Source organism: Mycetomoellerius zeteki, unplaced genomic scaffold (assembly GCF_001594055.1).
Source record: "Mycetomoellerius zeteki isolate Tzet28-1 unplaced genomic scaffold, Tzet1.0 scaffold19, whole genome shotgun sequence".
Classification (NCBI taxonomy): domain Eukaryota; kingdom Metazoa; phylum Arthropoda; class Insecta; order Hymenoptera; family Formicidae; genus Mycetomoellerius; species Mycetomoellerius zeteki.
In genome coordinates this window covers 1,463,294-1,487,866 of record NW_017256854.1, presented here as the reverse complement: position 1 = coordinate 1,487,866, position 24,573 = coordinate 1,463,294, and the positions used below count along the sequence as shown (strand labels likewise).

The 24,573-nt window shown below is 33.1% G+C and overlaps 1 protein-coding gene across 1 annotated transcript in view; it reads right to left on the bottom strand.

Annotated features, from left to right (window-relative positions):
• Positions 1 to 1,657: 1,657 nt before the first annotated feature.
• The window catches only part of LOC108722031 (uncharacterized), a 28,248-nt gene continuing 5,332 nt past the window's right edge, over positions 1,658 to 24,573 (bottom strand). Inside the window, exons 4-12 of the mRNA XM_018446931.1 lie at positions 12,962 to 13,089; positions 12,709 to 12,834; positions 10,660 to 11,014; positions 10,033 to 10,204; positions 9,818 to 9,917; positions 9,479 to 9,653; positions 8,754 to 8,897; positions 7,208 to 7,450; positions 1,658 to 6,289 (exon numbers count right to left, since the gene is read on the bottom strand). Of these exons, the coding sequence (XP_018302433.1) occupies positions 1,932 to 6,289; positions 7,208 to 7,450; positions 8,754 to 8,897; positions 9,479 to 9,653; positions 9,818 to 9,917; positions 10,033 to 10,204; positions 10,660 to 11,014; positions 12,709 to 12,834; positions 12,962 to 13,089 (5,801 nt within the window). The 3' untranslated portion in view covers positions 1,658 to 1,931. The remainder of the gene's footprint in view (positions 6,290 to 7,207; positions 7,451 to 8,753; positions 8,898 to 9,478; positions 9,654 to 9,817; positions 9,918 to 10,032; positions 10,205 to 10,659; positions 11,015 to 12,708; positions 12,835 to 12,961; positions 13,090 to 24,573) is intronic.

Here is a 24,573-nt window from a genome sequence, read left to right as displayed (position 1 = left end):
ATACGATAATTACAAAATAAATATATAGTATGTAAATAATCATCTCTCACTAGCACAATAACTTGAATTGAAATTTTAGCATTAAATTCTTTTCTAATGCAATATAGGAAAAGATATATAAATTAAATTATTCGTTAAATCTTAAATTTAAAGTTAAAAAATTAAAAGAATGTAGTAAATTAATAATTAAGTCGTAATTTTTTGTGTTAAGATCATGTTATCGTTCTCTATGCTATCACAGATGATTGGGGAAATATTCTAATAGGCTAACTATAAGATGCATTGGATTTCCGATGCATAATGCAAAAATTGTGCGACGACAGGGAATGAAGTATGATAATTTCTCTTTGCGTATTATAAGTTATAGAAGTACGCTTCTTATGGTCAAGTAGGCTATAAATTGGATATAATTAAATATCTTGAGAAGAAAACATTCGAATCGTTGCAATAAAACAGAAAACTGTCTCGTGCAAATCTCTTACCGCGATTCATAAACTTCGTTTATGTATTGAGTTGAAAAGCCATTTGTGAGCAAGGATTTAAACTGTAACAGGTTCTTACCTATTCACGCTTAAATTGCAGCTTGTCCAAGCAAACTGATTCTTAACACTGCGATAGTACGAATATTTCTTATTAGAAACATCTAAAAATACTACTTTTACTTTATATAAAAAGATTCTACAGGACCTTGAAGTTATTTGCAACATACAATAGTTGAAATTATATACAATCTTCACCTTGTTTATATCTAATTTGTAATGCACAATTCTTAGAGTTATATGGGTCCATATAATTACATTTCCGAAACATACAAAGAAATTAAATTTCATTTTAGACAATTTATAAATTTTACATGTGTTATATATCATTTTCTTATTAAAAAAAATTTTGTCATATTACAGGTAATCATTCGTCTCAAATGTACAATTTTATATATATTGTCTCGCAATATATAGGTATAACAAGTACAGTAATATGGCATGATCAATAAGAAAGAAAAAGCGAGAGAAAAGGGTATTTCATACAATTTTTTTAATTAGATATTAATCTAAGTTGAATATAGCGATCGATTTGGAAATCTTCTCATAGGAAATTTTGGTATAGTTTAAAATTGGAGGGAATCGAAGGCATTTCATTGTAATATTTTAGCGATTGCAATATGCGAGTGTTTCAAAAGTGCTATAGTGTTCCTTCAACATTATTGGTTTTTTTTAACGACAAGCCTGTATAAATGCGAATATTCGAATAACTGTGAAGTGAACATTATCTTTTAATGATGGAATAAAGGATAGGAAGCGAGAAACGTGCGGCTGAATATGGGGATTGGATTTATCGTTAATCTGCTTTGCCCGGATTTGCTATTTCGTAATCGCGTCAATAACGCACGACGTATTATTTCAGCAATATTCCCAAATTTAATTGCGTTCATGGAGATATTATTTCGCGCTTATCGCGATTACGATATAACGTGGTCTGTATATTTTTATGTTATTTCTCATGCAGCATTCATATCTCCGTCAAAACAAATTTGCATACCATTTAAAAGAAAGAATTTACTCGTAATTTACAATTATCTGGCCGAGCATTGAAAAACTTACGCGACTTTAATTTATCTAATTGTTATCTTAAAGTTACATCCATGATTATTACTAATTAAGCTTATGTATAATTTGTCTAATAGTGTCGAGCATAACGATTTAAGAATGTTTAGGCGACAATTTAGGCCCACTTTGTTAAATTCGGAAAATCGATAATACGAGACTCTTTGAAACGCATAAATACCCGCTTCATTTCGCGTTAACATAAGAAACTATCGAAACAATTGACTAGCGAACATAGATATTCCTTTTTGTAATAATGTAATGGTGAAAGCTCACGTGCGAACTTCCGTATGAGACAAAAGCTTCGTCGCTTCGATAGTTTACTGAGCACTATGATTTCTTCATTTGGCCGAAGTCAGAGTTCTTCGGCGAATACAGACCCAACTTCAGTGTCAGTTCTTTGGGTTTCCTAATATTATTTCTAATGGGGAAAGGACTGAAGTTCGTCTTCGGACTCGTAGTGGTGTCAACATTTTCGTCGTCTTTGTTCGCGTTTTCTATATTACCGAGACTCAGTGTCGATTTCTTGTAACAATTCGATCCTTTATTAGTCAGATCTCCATACTCGACAGTTATTTTGCCCGGAGATTCTGGATGTGAAACGGCAGGCTTTCTCGTTTCTTCCGTCAGATTTGGAGACAGTCTCGGAGAGTAATGATTTGGACTAGAAGAAAAGTACTCGTCTCTGTATTGACGATTGGGTGACAACACATTATAATCGCGATGCCTCGTCGGTAAATACGAACCGATATTCGTTTCGGATTCCATCATTACATGCGATAACGTGCTTAAGGGCTTATCGTAATCCATACTTCTATGAGAATGAGAATAATCCTTTGGTGACAAAGTGCTGTATTTATGTAGACGACTGTCGCTACAATAGTCGTCCAAACATTTTTCTTCATTGCTGATATACTTCGTCGGCGTAATCGCTTCGTTGTTACTCTTGCTGTAGTAAGAACTTCCCGTATTTAAGGAAACAGCCAATCTGTTATCTTGACTGGCCGCGCATTCGCCGCCGATCGGCCTTGGCAATTCCTCATCATATCTCACGCGAAATTCCAAGGATTCCTTTGACAATATCGGACTTTTCAAATGTAGGTCATAGGGATCGACAGAGAGCCTCGATTTGGGATCTGTGTATTCAAACGTGTGATCGCTTGGTTTATCATAAACAGTATAAAGACTATCCCGTGGGGATAGCCTATCCGGAATGTCGTAGCTCTTATAAGATTCATAAGTACTCTTCAACGGCTTAGTATCAAATTGGCTCGTTTTCGGCACGTATCTCGTCGCGGTGCGTACTTCCGGATAAGTTGAAGTGTCCGAAATGTATGAAATAGGGGATAATCGTTTTGGCGGTATTTCTAGACGCCTGTCTAGTTGCATTTGCACAGACGAGATTTTGTCGAGTTTCTCCAATTCTCTGTAGATGTCTATGTCGCTCTTCGGCGACATGCTTTGTTCGTATTTCAGCGTCGCGAATGGAAACTTATCAGGCTGAACAACTTCGTGCGTAGGTTCCAAGTCGTTCCTGATTTCGATGGAATCATTGGAGGATTTGTAGGAAAATACATTCGTTGAAATGCTGGTAAGATCGAGACCTTCCGTCTCGCTTATATTCTGGCTTAATGAACCTTTTTCTAAATTAATCATACTCGGTGGCGATTCCTCCTCATAGTTCGCTAACAATTTAGAAAGTTCCTCGTTTATCTTGTGATCTATGAGTGCCTCCCGAGTATCCAGGTAGTCGTTCGATATGATTTCGTCTACGTCTAAATGATCAATTTGTTCTGTATCGTCAATAATAGACAGTTTCGTTAATTCTTCATTGATCTTTGCGTCGAATTCCGATACACTGGTAGCGCTCATATTATCAAAGTCCTTGAAATTTATTCGTGCCAATTCCTCGTTTATTTCGTGCTCATTTAGGCCCATTTTTTCGAGAATTGGGCTGAATATCTTAGAAATTTCTTCGTTTATCGGACTAATGGTGATCTCCTTGGATATTTCCTCCAAATCTGGCAGACGTTTCTTTGCCTGGCAAGCTAAAATCTTGTGCAATATGGCCGAATTTTCTTGAATAATTTTTAACGCCCGATCGCTACTTCTGCGTCCATTATCGCCTTTCTTTCGTGGTTTTACCTTTGTCCATACACCTACCTTCGATTCTCTACCGTCATCTGTGTCGCCATTATTTTTATTGCAAGCTATGTTCTTCAATATACTATCGCTATTTTCATCGATGTTGATTTTAGGATGCACAACGTAAGACTTCCTATTTTCACTTGTTATATTTATGTCTGGGATTTCTAATTGTCGCTTTGAGAAGCCGCTCGCTGAATTGCTGAAAGTGTCCTGTCGTCTTGCCTCTAAGTTTTTCATGTCCTCCCAGATATCGCTCGATTTCTTCGTTAGCATATTAGTTTCAGGCGATCCATCGCTAAGAGCCTTTGCTTCTAGATGCTTCATATCTTCGAGAATATCGCTACATCTCTTCTTCGCCATGGTTGTATTGAATTCATCTGTCGAAGTCGAGGATTTTAAATCGATACACCTTTTTTCCAGACTGCTCGAGCTCCTCTCAGTCAATCTCAATCGTTCTCTACGTCTGTAATTGTAATTCAGATAATGCTTGTCAAGCTTCTTGTGCGGCAATTGAGGCACCACATCCTTTTCAGAGAGCGGATCGTCTGCATTGTCATCAGCGAAGTCTTCGCTTTTCCGATAGGACTCACCACCGATCGATTCATAAGAGCTCAAATCAGCTTTGCTCTTCTGTGTATAATTCGCCTTCAGTTCTGTATTCAATGCAAATTGCGGTCTGACATACAATTCACTTTTCTCGGAGATTTCTTCGTTTTCCTTACTCTCGAGTGACTTTGCTGAAGGATCTAGTTTTGTCTGATACCCCGAGAACTTGGTCGAATCCTTGGAACTGATCGATTTCGGATCGGGCGAGGTTTCGGTGCTGTCTATACTGCATCTTCGTTTGCCTGCACTGTACGGCGAAGGTGTCTTCTGATTAGGATTTGCGATAGGATAAAATGGCGAAGTCGCGCTACTCAGGTCCATCGGCGAATCTGACACCAGATCCTGGTCTCGTTTTCCGTAGTTTGAGGTATATCTTATGGAGTTGGCACTTACTGGTGATTGCAGATCGGAACTGAATGACCTCTCGGAAGACTTAGCTTTGCCCGGGCTACACGAATCGCTAGAACTGCTAATCACCAATTTCGGACTTGTGTCGGATTTGTTCCTTAAAGAGTCCGTACTGATCGGAGTCGACGGACTCGATTTTTCATACGATGTTTTCTTTGTGATCGGCCTCGAATCGTCGAGTGCGATATCCGAACTTACAGAATGGAGAACAAGAGTTTTAGAATCCGAGCTGATGGATGAGCAAGCCGATTTGTCTATTGTGAAGTCACGGGAGTCCGATCTGACTGGCGTTCTTGGACTCACTGTTAGACTAGAAGGCTTCGAATCGGGACCCATCGTCTCTCCTGAACTGAACGACTTCGTACTTTCTGGAGATTTCGGGCTTTTTTTCAAATTGGAATACAATTTTGTCTGTACTGTGGGCTGCTTGTCATTAAAAGTGTCTCTCTTCGAAGCTCTTTCAGGACTCGTCAGATTTTCCGTGTTTATCGTGACGTTGTATATTTCGTGCGACAATTTCGTCAATTTGTCATCCATTGTTACCGGGGAAATTGGAATGTGGCCTACAACATATCTCTTGGAATAGAAAGATCGTGATTCTGTCGCGGTATCCAGAGCTCTGCAATTCGCAAGATCCGTGTCATTCGAATTATCGTCACTTTTTGAATCCAAATAAACGTTGCTGGAAAATCTTAAGGAGGATTCAAAGGGCTTGTCGTTCGTGTCTAAAAGCGTGAGAAATTTATCGTAATTCTTATCTCTAGAGACACTCGTTTGTTCTCTGGAATTATCTCGTAGTATATTCGTAGTAGTTTCCATTATATCCATTTTAAGATCTGTACTATCTTTACTGCTAGCTCGGATGATTTCTATTTTCTCTTCTGAATCTTTCAGTCTATCTGTTCTGTGTATCAGGATATCATCCGTCTTCTCGACGAGATTAGATTTAACGGTTAAATAATCATAATTATTCACAATCTTCGACGATCTTGGCGCGTCTTCATTCGATGTATAATCCTGCAATTTCGATTCCGTTTCTTTCGTTTGCGATCTCTCAACTGGATAATCGCCCATCGATAGCTCATCATTGTCGCGCGTGCTCGATATTTCAGGGACTGTCGTATTATTGTCATCTTCGGCCGAAAGTCTCCGTATTTGATCGGTAATCTTGGCGATCGAGATTTCGGATAGGGATGGAGACTTATCGCGTTCGATTCCGAAAGCTGTATCCGTCTGTGGCTCCTCCACGATCATCGTCGGTTCGTTTTTAATGTACGAACGCGCAGGTGTACTCGCCGAGGTCGACGAACCCTCGTAAGCATGCTTCTCATCGTCCGTCGCCATGACGTAAGAGTCGGACGCTGACGTGAGTTCCTCGCTATCGACGTCGCTCAGACGATCCGGCTCGTCGCACAGCTCCGTCGATGTGCTATCACTGTCACTATCAGCGGTGCCTCGGTTGGGTGACGTTACAGAAGACGTTTCTGGAGGTGACTGTAAAAATGCTGTACCAAAAGCGTCTGCATCTGTAACGTGAAAAATAGAAAATATCAATGAATTGATTACACAGTTCTAAAACCACGATTAATCTGAGAGACAAAGGTAACAATTGGTATCACAGATGATAATCGCTGGTCGATAAATGGATGTAATTCTAAAAATATAGTATATCTACTATAATTTATATGTATTAATCTGAAATCGGAGGGAAATTATTCGCGCGCGTGATAGAAAGACGACTTGACTCGAGAAGATACAGAACGGAATGTTGAACCCTGTCTGCCACACCTGCGTCAATACGCGTACTTGCTGATATCGAACGTGGAGCAAGTGGTCTTTTGTATTCGGAAGCATTGGAGGTCCAGCAATTGATAAACATTACCATCGCGAATCTTACCATCAGATGGAAATTCCATATCTTATTCTCTGCTGGTATGCTTGCCATGAGCAGATCAATACGATGTCGTGTGTCCGACACAAAATTTTTAGTGTAGATTTTGTAATACATATGCAATTTTATTTTTGTTTTATAAGTTTCAATAAAGACTATTGAGATAAAAATATGTACAAAATGTATAAAATTATTTAAAAAATCACTAATTCTTAATTATAACACGTTTTCGTTCAACAATGTATTGCATTTATAATTTTGTGCACACATATATATAATATATAATATAATAATTTATAGAAATACATAATATATATATTTCTAATATCTTGTTTTAAATTACATTTTATTGTTATTTATATCTGCCTAGTACACATCCTGTACACATTTCATGTTTTATACTTCTGTACATATTAAAAAAATAACTTGCATATTCCATATATTATTCCTGTTATAGAAATACTTTTAAATATCTCCATAATATTTTTGAATGTATATTTGTAAAGACACCTCTTTATCGAATTATTTTTTTCTAACAATTAAATGCACTTACCACCAGCGTCACCAGCTCTTTGCTTCGGCCTTTTCGCGTCTTTCCAGTGAAGCGTGACACCCTGCCTATCCCTACGACTTTTCGGACTATGAAGGACTGCCGGCCGTAATTTCGATGTGGCAGTAGCAGACGGCAAACTCAATGGTCGATTCTTTCCACTTACGAGGGCATTTTTACCCACTAACAGATGATTCATGGCTGTGGAAGTGGGCGGAGGTACCATGGTCTGACGCGCACACGCGGCTAGAATATAAGAAATTGGTTAGAGAATAAGAATAGTGCTTATATATATATTTTACTGTTAGACAAGGTAGATTGATAAATAGCCCTAATATAGATATACACGTGCACACGCGACCTTTGATATAAATGTCGATAAAAGAATCTTTGTGCTTTTGCTATATGAAATGAAATCTTTATCATCGTTTTGCTATTGTGTTTTTCCTTAAAAATATTGGTTAATAAAAAGATATTGTTACATTATAATAAAATTCTTTTTATGTATTTTTACAAAACGTTTATGTTATTACAAAATAGTAATTCAAATATCAAAGTTATCGCTAAAATTGACAAGTTATAATAGATAGAATATTGTTAATTTATATTATTTTTATTTTTATTATTAAATACCTTGCTCTTATGTGATTTTTAAATTTCTAGTATATTGATTTTTAAATTTATTTTTTAATTTAATTTTGGAAAATTATTTCTTTTTGTATAAAAAATGTCACAATTTCGAGTTTATTGGCGCATACCGATTGTATGTCATAGATTTCGTTCATCCATCAAGAAAATGTATGAAGCGGCTATTTTAAATTGAAGTATATCACGCAGAGTTGTAACTCTTGATTTTTACGTGATAGGTCACAATACTTCGAAAAGTCACGATCGTTATCGTGTATTCTCGTATTGAAATATGACGATAATGTCCAATCGTAAATACAAACGTGAGTTTAGTTTCATTCATGAATATAAAATGAGCTAGCTTACGGTGGCAAGCAGAAGATAAGTATTATTACTAACGTATTGCTGCTCATAAAGCTTTTATAACATGTGCCATCAAACCTACGCACGTTTTTCGATTGTAAAGATACGCGAGGAATGTGCAACTCAATTTTCATGTAGTTTCAACGTCGTTACGCGATAACCTTCTAATAATTTTAAGCAATGTTGACAATAGAGAGATTGTTATGAAATCTTTGTTTGCTATATAATGTGCATATATTCGGTAATTATAGATCACATTTAATACGACAAATTTATACCTTATAATAGCAATTCGATCGTTTCCCATTCAATCCAACTTACTCAATGAATTTATACGGTACATTTATACTATAAATTAAAATATTCTACACACAAACGTGACAAAATATTCTTTAAAATTTTGAATTGAATACCATTTTTATAAAGATCTAATTTTTTCTAGAATTCATATTTTTATATATATTATTTTCTAGAATAAAAATTCTAGAAAAAAATGGATTAGAATTTAAAATTTTTCAAACTATGCAATCAGAACTCTGTCATACTCATATGTCATTACCAGAAAGTATTATATGTGCTTGCCGCTGTCGCTCCCGTAGTTTTGCATATTGCTGCTTCAGAGTACTAATATCTAAAGCAAGGCGTTCTCGATCGCTACTAGGTGCCATCACTTGTAACGCTCCTATTGTCGAAGGTAAACGATCTGAAATCGAGAATTTTGTAATAAATAGTAGATATTGATACTTTGAACCTTCATGCCTTCTCTTTAATTGCAAAACAAATTTTGCCGCAATTTAAAATAATAATTGTACCTAATATACACATAATGATATCTACAAAGCATCAAAAGTTTGATTTATTGTCTTTGAAATATTTGACGTACAAATATGTCAAATATTCGTCAAATTAACTAAAAAATCCATTTTGAATACGATCGTAAAAAATAATATATTATAAAATAGGATAACTTTGACCCAAATTTTAAAATATGCTTGGACAATGCATGTCCAGAATCAGGATACATAGGACTTTTAAACGTCTTATCCCACACATTTGACGTTATTTTATAATATTATTATATTATAATTATACAAGTTGATATATTGATATTATAAAATATATTGATGTTCGGAATTGAGTTTGATTTGTAAGGCATTATATGCCGTTCACATCTTTATACATAACATTAGCGTAAAATCAGTCGTTGATGGAATGTGTCTTATCATGTTTTTTTTAACAATGTTGAGATATTCATGGAATTCATTTTAAATAAAAGATAGTCACCTTTTTTTATACGTTGAGCCATACTGAACATGGCAGCCGCTACAGCTAATCTCTCATCCTCTTCTGTCTCACTGTCATCATCATCACTCAGTTTGCGCGCCCACGGGGTGATGTTATATCGATGCTTCTCTCTCAAACTTGTCACACCGTGTAAGGGTCCCATGCCAACAATGTTCTGCCAAAACAATTCGCAAATAAATTGTTGTTTGTGATATGAAACATTTATAGTGTTTGTGTGTAATAGATCACATAATTATAAAAGCAGAAAAACTTATCATGCAAAATCTTAGCTGAATTACATTTTCATTATCAAGCTCTGTATAAGTGATTGTACTCAACCTTAATGAGATTGTTTGTATCGGTGAATTCTAGCATTTCTCTCGTAAGAACTCCCATTATACTATAAAACTCGTCCGCTGATGTTACGGTCATTATGCGACTATAGAAACAATTAGATATTTTATTTGTTACATGTAATAATTAAAGAAATAATAAATTCATAGTTTCATTACATAAAAAAAATGTCAGTAGATTTAATTTAATTTAAAACTTACTCTGAAAGGCCTTCCCAGATAGCGAGTGCCGTTCTAAGGAGTACTTCATCACCTTCGAGAAATATCAGATCCCAGACACGAAGAACTGCTTCCTGTGGTAAACAGTGGCAGAAAAGTGTAAGGAACCATTGCATGGTGAACACATTCGTGAGCGGCGGTTCGTAGCTACTTCCTGAAAAACGAAGTAATATTATTTATCATAATAATCTACAGTTAAGAAAAGTGAGAGTAATGAAAGTAAATTAAGTTAAATTGTTTAGAATTATCGTTACTACGGTAGAAAAGTATCATTCATTAATTTCAATTTAACGAATTTTTTTTAAGTGTAAATGTTTTATTTAAATGATATTTCTATAAAACAAAATCGATGCCTTTGAACAAATCTTGATAGCTTAAAAATATTTACATTTACATGAAAAAATTAAATGTTTATTGCAACACCACATGCAAACGTTACATAAACTTTTTAAAAGGATAATATTATTTCGATACTAGGTACTCGTTCAGCGAAACTGTATATATACGTCTCAATTTCCAGCTGTGCCATCGCAATATCCCATCGCCAAGCGCGTCTCTGTATTTCTTACCCTCATTCTCTCAAGTTTTTATTTCATCAATCCTACTTACCCGTTGCTTTATCCTTCGCATCGCTCTGAAGTGCCTCGAGGTGTTTGGACAATTTCGGCAATCTCGAACGCAAAAGGTCCCGAAATACCGCCATGTCCACAGAGAGGCCTCGCAAATTATCGGCGAAATAGCCCTCTGGTAGAACACCTTCTATTAAATATATCATCACTTTTACAGCCGAGGATTCCGCGCGGTCCATTACTTGCAAAACGAGAGCGGCCAGAACATTCAAACCCTGGCAATACCCCACGGACTTGTTCCAGCGAGCGAAACCGAGTAATACTCGACGAAGCACCGCCTGGTTGTCCCGGCCAGCAGCACCGCAGAACAGGCTGCAGCCTGTTCTGTGCAGGTCCTGCGAATTATAATGACTTTTACGTTGTTGAATTAGTTGAAAATTGCTTCAGTAACTTTCGAGCCATGTCGAATCAGCAGCGTAATTACGCAGACCAGCACAATTGTAGCCAATTTAATTTTTCATAATTTATGTTAGGTTTCTCATTAACGTTCTATGCCGCATGGATTACTGGAGCCACGCTGGATTTTCTGTCCAGACCATTTGATATTTTAGAAAAGAATGATAAAAAGAAACGTAGTTATAAAATATTTTTTTGTACCATAAGTGAATAATTATGATATATAATATGATAATTATGATGCAGAATTATGATATATATATATAAATATATAATATAATATTGTGTGTGATATATTAGGCCTTCGTTTTATAATGATTTTTCTAATTTTTTTAATCATTGAAATACGTTATTTAACAAATATTTAACAAATATATATGTAACAATCAGTTAACAAATTTAGCAAACGCAAACAAAAGTTCCGTGGATCACTAGTGACCTTCGTGACGTCAGGTCAAGTCATAAATTGCCCGGTACGGAACGTGTTAAATTTTCATAATACGTGTAGCGCATGAAGATGATTAATATATCAAATTATCCTTTGATAGCAGTAAACGATTAAACAAGAATTAAAAAGCGGTAAATGTCAATTTCCGTTGGAAAATTTTCATTAAAACATAATCTACATAGGCGAATTAATTACAAAAGTAACCGGTAATTGTTAGTTATTTGTCGTTATAAGTCGTGATAAACGATCCAAGCGATAATTGAGCGTAATTAATAATAATCAAGGCCAGGTCTATAAATCTATATGAAGTTGATATAACTTGACGCGATCAAATAGATCGTATATTAGATTGCAGTTTATTTTTAGAAGAGCTACTTGTTTCAATTATGCATCGCCTTACTCTAAACCGTATTACGTAATAACGTTTAGCTTCCTTCCTATCTTTAGTTTCCTTAGCTCATTCCTTTTAATCAGTTGAAACATTTATGAACTACAGAGTTATGTTTATAGTTTGATGTTTTCGTGCCAAGAATTTTAAAGCATATCGAATAAGTGTGCCGCCATCTCTCTAAATGCTCCTTTCTGAGCTGCGCATCCAAAGATGTTCTCATTGAATTAACCGGGTCGCCCTTTATTTCGGAGATAGCTCGACAAACTGAGCACGTGTGTGTTGCGCAGACGTTATCATCAAGGTATACAAGAAATCACATTGTTTACCGGAGGTTCTAGAGTATTTGAATAACTTTGGGTATTCTTTGAATTCTCTTATTAAAAGATATTTTTGAAAAATAAAAAGATAAAAATAAAATAAAAACATTATTTAATAATGCATTAATTAATGTTTGTTAAAATTTTACGAAGAGAAAAAACTTTTTATATACTGTAAAGAAAAAAATATAATAATTTAAAACATTGTGTCTTTTTCTCTACATATTACAGTATACAAAATAGCAGCAATTATACAGGTGGCAAGTTTTATATATAGAATTAATGTACACAATAGTTGAATAAACCATTTTATATAATTATTGCAATTATGAAATTGTTTATTTAACTACATTAATTCAACATAATGTAAAACTTGTTGTTATCTATATACTTATCATTACTGTTTATCTCTGATTGCTAATGTAATCATTTACGTTGAGTTACGCGGCAAATAGCGCTGAACAATTAGATACTTACCTTCACGATTTGTATGCCGAGTTCTTCGTCATCAGGATTACTCCACTCGTTGAAACAGATCTTCTCAGCCTGCTTCCAGTCTACGCCGCGTTGATCCAGATGACGTTCCGCCAACGTTAGCCACAACTGCAGAAGAATATCAATTCATTTCTTGTATATTTCCAGTCATGAATTCTTTGAATTTTTTATATCTTCCATGCTGTGCACTTTCATGAATAATTCATTATCTAAAAGCAAATCGTGAGGCACTCACTCTTTTTCGAAATTCTTGTGGTATCCCTCCTTGTAATTTGGCAACCATTTTCATCGCGTCTAGCCATTGTATGAAACCACTTTCTCCCGGTTGCGGAGTCAAACTGAACCTCATTTTTGTATCTTCAACTGAAATTTAGAGAGAAATTCATAAAACAACATTTTACTATAAAATAATCTATTTTCAGAAAAAAAAAACAAACACACTTAGCTAAGAAGATAGCATTTCATAAATTGCAACTCTTTTGCAGTTTATGAAATGCTATCTTGTTAGCTAAGTACATTATGTATACATATGTCAATTACGATATACATATACAAATCACAGAGAAACACTATATGCTTTATAACAATAAAAATAAATATTTATTTAAATCGAACCAATAATCAAAAAAGCTTAATTGATATCCTAGGATGGTTGTCGCGACTTCGAGTAAAATATTCAAATTATCATTTCAAATCGAACACAAGGAGTATTCACGCATTTATATCAATTAAGCTTTTTTGATTATTGGTTTGATTCGATATAAGTGACTGAGAATATCGCTAAGTAAAGCAAGCTCGATCGCCTTTAACATTTAGTAAAAGGGTCGTTGCATGATCGTTTCTATGACAACGTCACTGAAGAATTGCTAGTTTGAGTAGAAATAATTCTACAAAAATTCTTAGGGTAGTAAATAACACGTATCCACGCGTTTATATCGCATGTTAACCTGCACATATTAATGAAGCATGCATTGAAAATATTCAATTTCCATATGAACGAATCGATCGAATAGCGATATTGTCTGTTGTTATCTCGCACTACGAATGAACGAATGTAATGATGGTGGAATTCTATTAATGGCTGAATGAACTACGCCATCCGCACGCGGTGATGTGTGAAATCGATATTATTCCTGCTTTTATAACAATCTGTATTTTGTCTTGAATTGTTGTTGCACGTGTCGAACGTGTTTCGTTAGAACTTCTACACACATTTTGTATTGTTTATTGTTTTACTGTATTTTTCTGAAATTTGGACGAAAAGCAAACAAAATATTTGCTGTACGTTATTGCAATAAAACTAGCGCTTTTCTACATTAAATTAATTAAAAAATGTTCTTGATATTTTTGCGATAAATCCGATTTAATATGCAACGCCACTTGCAATTCACAGTTTGAAGTGACTTATTAATCATACAATTGGTCAATACAATAAAGTTTATGGCTACAGCGAATAATATACGAATAGTATACAATTCTTATTAAATTAGCTACAAATTAAACGTGCTATGCATTGAATTTTATGGATGTTTCGGTATTGACAAACGTACAACACTTACCTTTAAATGCAAATTGTATCTCGTGTGGAAATTGCGATAAATGCATTCGCTACTAGTTCAATTCGACAGGCTTTACAAGCGAATTAGCAAATACTTGTACCATTCCATCTTACATAAATCTTAACTTTATATAAAATTAGGGAAAAGTAATATCTATGGTCAAACAATTGAGGGGATAAGTGGAATAAAGGCACAATTCTACTTAAGGCTCTTTTTCCAGAGATTAGCTTTTTTATACATACAATATTGATCGTAATAGAGAAGTATTATAACATGTAATTTGTTAAAGACATTACATAAATTTGTTTGATACTGTACCTATTTGTGTATAATAAAAAAGTAGTAAGTTATTTTAATTTTTATTAAAATCAAAATTTTGTAATTAGGCCTTTATCCGCCCGTCTCCTCAATTATTAATGAAGATATGGCTTTAACTTTACAACTTTATATTAAGTGTAACGACAAGAATTTACGCGAAACGTGATGTTATTATCTTCTCATATATATGTTTTATGAAACTTGTCCCCCCTCAAAAAAGAAATTATTTTTCGTTAGATTTCCGTAACGGCAACATGGAATAAGAGTATAAGCTTATTTAATCATTTAATTACTTTACATTTTATTTCATACTTAGAAATAAAAGACCTTAACTACGTCATCTTCAGTGGCTGTTAACCAAAGTTAAACAAAGTATGTAGGAAATGTATGTGATACTCTTAGCTTGCATTAAGTTAACGTTGCAATACTTAGATGTATCGTAGTCTATGCTCCCCTGCAGCAGTATTTAATAGAATTTAATTTACGAGCGTTTAGCTCACACGTAGTCTGCATGTGTGAACGTGTGGTTTCGCAAGGCTGATTACGTTGTGCGCGTGCAGCATGACAGGACATTAGCATGCGAGATAGATTTACAGAAACTGCCGCTTCACCTTCCAGCTCTTCGTATCTTGGGGCAGAGCCGGTAGCACCGGACGCGAGGTTTTTGAGAGAATTGAAAAATCCGTTCATCCTCCAATTAGAAGCGCCACTCTCTCTTCTTCATCGTTTCGCTTTCATCTCTCACATCTTTTATTATGTCGCGCGTACGCTGCTCTCAACCGTTCTCGTGATTCATGGTCGACTGTTCCTCGGTTTATTCTCGCGAGATTCTTTTTATTCGCAATGGATCGCGATGTTCCTCTCGAATACACGATGTTTTTACTGTGACTCTGAAAAGTTTCGGTCGATCCGTTAACTTAGAATTCCAAGTTCTCCACTCATTTGTGCAAAACTACAACGATCGTATTTTTAAAAAATTAAATTTTATATTGGTATTAACGTGATTTCATAATACAGATTCTTATATTATTTTATTAGTCATAGAGAGCGTTGCAATTAATACAAATATGATTTTGTAATAATGCGAAAACACTATATACATAATAATACATTACATCATGACAGGTCAGTTAATAAAAAATAATCTTAACTTTGTCGTTCCAATCAAAGTAAATTACGGTTACTTCTTTTCTCACCCATGTAGTATTATATAATATTAATGAAGCGTAAGTGTGTGTTTGTATCAAGTAACATTTGATTCAAGAAATCCAACAAAACATTATTCTTCATTCTTTCCGTGTCATATGTATAGCTGTACCACCTGTTACAAGCATCACAATGTAGATACCCATGCATTGCATGTATACACGTGTAATATGTATATACATACGTAAATATCTATAGACTGTAAAAAAGTTGTTTCTTAAGATCTCGTCATCGAGTACATATTTGTCGATTACATTACATTAGGATATAATTTAATACATCCTAATTAACGTTTCCGTTGACGTAATGCAAAAAATCCCGTTCTAGCTTGTTCACAGTAAAATGCAGATAACCATTGATAAGAGTGGCCAAGCTGATAACAAAATCGATTTTTACTTCACCAGCGGCTGATGAAACCGATAAAATGCTCGAGCTGTTAATCCGATCGCGACTGGTTACAATGCAATTAAGAAGATGCATGCAGCATTTATCGTTTCTCCATTTAACGTTGTCTTTCATGTAATTATTCCTTTTCAAATCAATTGTATTAGATTGTATAAGGTGCATTTTTTATATTGTTGGATATCATGAGACTATAGAATTAATTAAAAAATAATAAGAGTTTGTGAGATGAATGTTGAATTAAGAAACGTTAGACTTTTTATCAGACTCGCAATTTTATTCTTGACAAAAACAATCTGCTTGTGCGTGCAATATAATAAGTGGAAGAACGAGACTCATAGGTTATTTAAATCAGTTGCAGTTATCGTGACCGCCTACATTTTACTCGTTACAGTTTCTGCTTCGTTTTAAATATGGTTTTAAAATAATGGATATTAAAACGATAAATCCAGCAATTAGAATAAAAGAAAAAGAATAAAAGATTAGAATAAAAGACTAACAATAAGTATAATTTGAATTATGATGATGTTATTAATTATTCTTTATGGTTCCAAAAAGCTATTATTAATCGAAGACAATGCGAGCGACGAACCTCGAGGAATTTTTTATCTCATCTGTATAATTTGCCTCCGGAAGTCTGAAAAAATGCACTTGATTGACCACGACTTTCTGTCTCCTGATATTTTTTAATGAGATATTAAGGATTCCATAAATCTTATGAATGGTTTATATCAATCAAAATATGATACAATACTTTCATAAAAATATGTAAAGCAAATTGAAACTTGAAGAAAAATCGATATGCTTTTAAATAAAATAAACCGGTATACTAATTTCAATTAACGCACACATACACTTTCATTGCTAAAAAAAATGATTGTTAAAGAATAAATCAAGCTATTATATAGTGTTTTCTAAATTTATTTTACATTTCATTAAAGATATTTCAATTTTAAACGTTTTAGTATTATAAATTCAAACACATAGTGTTTCACTTATTGAAAAAGTTGAAAAAGTTTAAAAATAAAATATTTAAGTTAACCCTGATGAAAATTTTTCTCATAATTTTTATATGAATTGGAACATTTTTCAGAAATATTCGGAAAGTTTACATCTTCTCTCAGAATTTTTCATACAAGTGAATTCTGAAATATTCTGAAATTTCTCATCTCATAATTTAAAAAAAATATTTTTTAATTTTTTAGATTTTATAACATTTCGTCAGAAATTATACTTACAAAAAATCTTAGAAATCTTTTCGATATTTCATAATTAACATATATAAAAAGTTCTGAGAAAAGATGTAGATTTTTTGAAAAGTGTTCCAATTCGTACAAAAAATGTGAAAAAGTTATAAAATTATATAGAAATGCTAAAAAATTATATGAAAAATTCTGAGAAAAATTTTCACCAGGGAAGTACTTAAAAAACGGAGATAAAAATACAACATTTTAATATCTCTTAAAATTAAACATTTTTTTATGATTGAATTTAAAAAGAAATTATACTTTTCAAATAAAATTTAATTCTAATTAATTTAAAATATGTTACGTTCGCTCTCTTTAGCTTTTTTACTACTTTATTCACTTATGTCATTATTTTCTTTTCCTTTGTCTTTTCAAAGCTTCAATGTAGGTTGTTCTAGAAATCACGCTAACAATTCCGTCGTTTATAAGGAATAGAGCCAATATACGACGCATATTTTTTCCCATTAAACGCACGCGTTCGCAAGCAACTGAGATTTAAACGTGCACTCCACCGCCATTCATAGCATACCAATCACAATTTGGACCATCGACGATAGCCGAAACTCATACTTACTCGCGAGGGATGATATTAAACAAACGCAGTGCTTTGACACTTCGACGGAATGAGATTAGCGTGTCATCAGATCGTACCATCTTTATGTCGAGACTCGACAGCGCGCTGTCGGGCAATCGTTGTCGTCGTCGTTGATTATGCAGCGCGACCCATCAATGCACATCGGTACATTGTGAAGCACGGATGCACCACAAGCGAACGACCTCGACATGCATGTCCGTCATACAGCACGATTTTGACGAAACCATTCAGAAACGCGAACGCGCACTTCGTATAAGTGGAGAAAATCACCGACACTCTGCTCTCGATTGTCCAGAAATTTCGCGACGTCGGCGTCGCGACGACGACGCTCCGACAGCTGTCCGTAGCACCTGGAGGAGCGTCTTCATACGACGAGTGCGTCGAGTCAGCTGAACGATAATGGATAGGATAACTTGCGCGCGCGCAAAACCCCGCAATGTAACGACGGCGAGGGGGTTGTCACGAGGGGCGGTTGCCTCCTCGTGGAATTCTGCAGTAGGCACTATCGTCGTTCTTCCACGAGTCGTCGTTTCCAACCCCGTGGTAGCCGTAGTGATTCTACGTGCTGCCACTCCCGTTACAACGCATGCGCTTAGTACTCAGTTTCTCACTTCGCATTGTTTCACCCCTGTATATTTGACCGTTTCAGAAAGAATATTTAAGTGAATTTTCCATATTCCAAAAACTTGTCGCAAAAATCATTTTCTAAATTCATATAACTGTTGTACTATAAAATGTACTCAACTATGAGACTATAAAGCGATTGACATTGTAGAATTACTGTTTCAGTATGTTTTTCTGTATTCATATGAGATTGCATAATCATCCCACGCATATTATCTATATATGGAAATTAGGCAAGTCTTTGGATTAATTAACGTATGACGTTAAATATCAAAATAGTGAATTTGATTAAATCGAATTATCGTTCAAGCGTAAAAGCGTTTGCAAAATACTTTTGTAATATCTAATAAATGTTATACTCTCTCAATCTTTTAGAGTAAATTGTCACTTTAAAAAGTCACTCTAAAAGGAAATCTCACTTTTAAAGATTGAAAATTGAGCCACTTTTTTTCAAACCTGGTTTCATTTTCACTCTTTAGAATAAGATTCCAAAGAAAATTTAGAGAGTATATCTTTATCTAGTATTTTTACTAATATTTATATTAGGGATTCTATACTTCTTGTAAATGATTTATTTATTTTGTGATATTATCGGTAATCGATAATTGTAATAACAACAAATGAAAAAGATTCATATATTTTGAATGCCTAAGAGACCCTTCAAACTAAGTTGAAGAATCTCGCTTCAAGTAAAAAATTTAATCTTTGACATCTTAACGATAGTAAATATCGACATACAATATGGCGAGTCACGGGCTGTTAAATTTTTATTACGCTGAATAGTTCATTCGTGAAAGGATTAATGGCTACAAGCCTCGATTAAGTGGAGCAGCGTGACGCGACTTTATCTAATGTGTAATTCTGTACGAAGAGGAATTATATTATATCAAGCGAACGTGAAGATTAAGTTCTTAATGTTTCATGTTAATTATAGAAACTTCATTATATGTCCTTTGTTATATGTTTATATAGCAAAATCGCATATCTTTGCAAGGGATTATTTTTCAAAATATAATGTAATGCCACGTGTAACAATTGAAAGCATTAAATAAATTGGGGAACATAAACTCAATATGTCAATGTTAATTATTATTATAAAATTAATAAAGGAATATATCGAACATGTAATTAATTTTAAAAATAATTTGTACAGATTCCATATATAGAATTTATATAATTTAGATTAATTTGTATTTCCTGCATTTAGAATTTTCGGAAGAATAAATTATATAAAGTAGAAATTAAGTGCCCATAACGATCGAAGCTGGATTTTTAATGGTTAAATAATTCAATATGAATTATATAAATACTATATATATATATATATATATATTTGTAGTCATTCGAACTGCGCGCCGAATTGGTTTTCCAGATTTATAAATGAAATCATTACTATAATAATATTACAAATTAAATTAAATTGACAAGCAATTTTTAATAATTCGATACTCAATCCATCATCATATTAGAAAGAGGTTAATGTGCTGAAAAACTGTAAATAAATTTATTAAAAAATAAATTATTTCCTACATTGTCAGGAATAAGACAATTTATATTTATGTGAATACATTTACAAATTTAGGATTGACATCATTGATTTTACTGCTTTGTGGGTCACTCGAAATAGTTAACACGTACCATTACGAGAAATCGAAGCTCTAGTAGATATATGTATATCTGCTGAATCGCTTAATTATAGTTAAAAATTTAAACACATTTGTCTAACGTAGTGTAAATAATAATAAAAATACATAAATAATCAAAAATACTTGAATTGAATATTTTGGTATAAATATGATGCATTTTTTATTAATAAAATCCTTCACATCACAAATGTGATATTCATACTCTGAATTATAAATAATATTTTATATTTGTTATCTGGAGCATGGTATCTTGTTTCGTGTCTAATAATTATTGTGACATGCATCTCCTGAATCGACAATATATTGACGAAACAGCATATTCGTTGATTCATTGTAATTTGATCAAGTACGACACGTATGGAATGTCAAACTCGTGTTTATTAGTAAAACAATTGTATTCAGTGAGAATAGTTCTACACGTGAGATTGTAATTCTTCATTATAATGGAATAATAGATATCTGTAGGGAATATTATCTTGTATTTCGTATGCATTACAATATATCTGATGAAATAAAAGAGTAAGATATTTTCGTGTTATTTTAAATTTATTACTAATTCTGTTAAAAAACATAGCAGACAGTATTTTTGTAAGTAAAAGATTAAAATTAAAAAGGATCACACACAGTTTTAATATTAAAAAGGATTACACACAGTTTTAAATATTTTAATATTAATTTTAATTGCTGTATTTTATTTAAAGTAGGAACTTCTTTGTAATAAAAAATTATAATATAAGATAATATTTTCTTTAGATTTTTATTATAATAGCACATTAGCCTTTTTCAATTTTTTTCAAGATTTAATATATATTTATATTTACTAATATCACGCATAAACAACACAAAACTTGTTATTTGAAAAGCTATGATCAATTGCCTATACTCGCAAGCAATCTACCGTTATAAGCGTTGCATTATGGAAACGCGATTCAAGCGATTCATAATAACCGTTTCGATCATCAGAAAATTTCCGCATCGCATAGTTCGTTTACATGTTTATTCCGATGAGGACGGTCGTTGAGCTTTTAGCATTGCTGGGTTAATGGCACGGAAAGTTCATAGGTAACACTCGTGCGCTAGCTCGGAATATCGAATTCATCTTATCTGGTGTAAAAATGATAGGTCATTCAAAAATACGTGAGATCAATAAATCGCAGGCGACGTAGCGGCAGAACGATTTGAGGAAACTGTAGCAAAGATATTTGTTAGGAGCGATCTATCAAATACGAATTCGCGAGATGTAATCTAAAGTACGATTTGCGCATCTCAATTTCTTCTTTTCTTCCAGAATCAAGAATCTATAAAAAAGAGAAATTCAAGAAAAGATATGTCTTTTTGTAATCCATCTGATTTAAGAAAATTTGTCATCGATGAAATGCAATTTAATCGACAAAATGCAATTCTGTGAACGACCCGAAAGAAGTTAGTGCATTTCTACATTTAAAGAAAATGTACTAAATCTTAATAAGTATTTGTTTGAATAGTATTAACTAAATATTTACTAAACATATATTGATTTAGTATAGGAATTATATATATATTTACACATATATATAATTTAAGTATTATTTTTTAGTACAAGAATCATTATGTATGATTTAAGCATTATTTTTTTATATAGTTTTAATAAAGCTGCTTTTTCCAAATTGCTGAAAAATTGGTTGTTTGGAAAAATTGCTATTTTTGTTATATGTAAAAGACATAATCAGTAACTTCTAAATTCCTTTATAAAATTAATGCGATCTATGAAATTATGTAGCATTATTTTTATAAAAATTTTTTAGTTATGCTTCTATTTTTATAGTAAAACCTAATCTAACCTTCCTTTAGTACATAGCAAAGCTTAAGTAGACAGATTTTTAACTCTATTTTGCCATACTCCGGTCTAATGAACTCCTGAAGTGTCTCTTTGTAGTTTATTTTTTTTTAAATATTTTGTTATGAATTCAGTTTAAATCCAAATTATTTTCTAGATCTATTATTATCATATAAACATGATGTTTGGATGCGCTCTATCTTTTTAATTCTTACATTAATGGTACAATACAATTTTAAAATTTCTGTTGACTTATCCCGTTGTGTACCCTATACGCAATTATTTTCTTTACGGAAAAAACCGAGAAGCAAACGTGATAGGTTTTATGAGCACGCGTGAATTTTTCCAAAATGAATTTTTCTACCCTTGGAAAAAAAAACTGAAAAAATCCGTGGAAAAATTGGAAAAATTGGGTTTTTTCCGATCCTTTAAAACTATATTTTTTTTATTAAATAAGTATTTATTTACCGTAAGTAAATATTTAATTAGTACTATTTAAACAAATATTTATTAAAATTAGTACATTTTTTCAGTATATGTAAAACACAATTTACGGTTATTATCAAATTGAGTTATCTATCGCAAAATGCATGTAATTGTTCAAATTAGCGGAAGTGCCGCAAAAAGGACGTGAAAGACTTACGTCAAAATTGCTTCTTTGCAGCAAAAGTAATTGTCGTTTCTCTTCGCGCGTATTCTTCGCGAAGTTCTCTGTCTCTCGAGTTCATCGCACCGGTTAAACGCCGGCAATTCGCGAGGACGAATGAGGAAGTTGCGCGTATATCCGGCCGGTAAACGCGCAACAGTATCAAAACTTTATCAATGACGCCACGTTGGAACTCGGCCCACGGTATTGTACGCGGAGCATGCGTGGCTTGCTCCGGCGGTCGCGGCAAAGTGTAATTATTGATCACCGCATCGTCGCATACGAAAGCTCGTTTCTTCGCGACCACGGCAACTTGATGACGCCAAGACTTCTTCGCGACATTCAGATGGCTCTCTCGAGAACTATTCTCGACAGCTTGATCGGTATATTACGTCGAGTTTCTAGCTCACATTCATTTCACGGTGTTCACCGTTGCAGAGATATAAATATAATAGTATGAAGCCGCGTAACACAATCAAGAATTTCTATCGCGTATTATATTACGATAAAAGAATGATAATAAAAGAAAATAGTATGACAGAAATATTGGATATAAAACGCGCGTATATAATAAATTTACATTTTATATAAGTTACACTTTAACTCTAAATTCGTATAGTATAAAATGTGATATAAAAAAGTAATACTATTTCTAATCACGTTTCTTAAGCCAAAGTAAAAATTTGGGGTAAGAATCGCACATTTAAAAAATTCTGAAATTAATTGCTCTGAAAGAGAACTTCGTACCCTGAAGAGGAAAGCTAACAGAAGAAGAATCTAAATGTCTTTGATCTCTTGAGATCTGAAGTTGCATTCTAGTGAAATCCACGTAAAAATCGCTAGATTGCGTAACTTTTGTTTTAAATAAAAAAGTTGTGGTAATCATTTTTTTTCTTATTTAATTAAATAAAAATGTATTTATCATTTTAATGTACAATTATTTTATGCGTAATCATTTATTATATTAATATCATTTATTATATTAATATCTCTTTATAATATTAATACCTAACTAAACTATCAGCAAAATAGAGAATGTAGAGTAATGCGAACGACGGGAACGCATTATCAACACTCTACCGTTCCAATTTGCAATTTTATTGAATATTCATGAGACATCTCAGAATATTTTCCGGAATGTAATATAAAAATTGCAGAACAGGACGGTTCAAGAAGCATACAAAACACTTTATAGCAATATTTTTACATCTTTTAACAGTTTTCATAGGATATTTCCAGCATGGATTCTAGGATAAGCTTCTTTTCCCAGAACTACCATTTGCCTTATTCCATAAATTTTAAATCGCACGTAGTATCTTTAAGTAGTATCTTTAAGTACTAAGGGAAAGTTGCCGAATGCGTACCACTTAACCTATTTTTGATTATATTTTCCATTTGGCACTATTTTATATGCAAATGAACATTAGAAATTGTAGCTTGAGGTTTTCGACGCTTATTATTACATGTTTAACTTACCACCAATAAAAAATTAATTTGTTATAAATCTTTTTGTAACATGCTGCAAAAGGTACGATTTAGGCAACCGGTCGCCTAAATCGTACCTATAGGTATTTTTTATCGTATTTTCTTTGAAAGTATTGAATTTATGAATGAAAACAGTTAAAAATATAAGATTAATAAAAGAAATCATTAACTAATACCTAATAATTAATTAATACCTAATTTTAATAATTTATTGAAGAAAATCATATATTTTATAATTATTAAATAACAATAATAAAAAAACAAATGACACAAAAATAAATTTGCTTATATTTATTTTTGCAC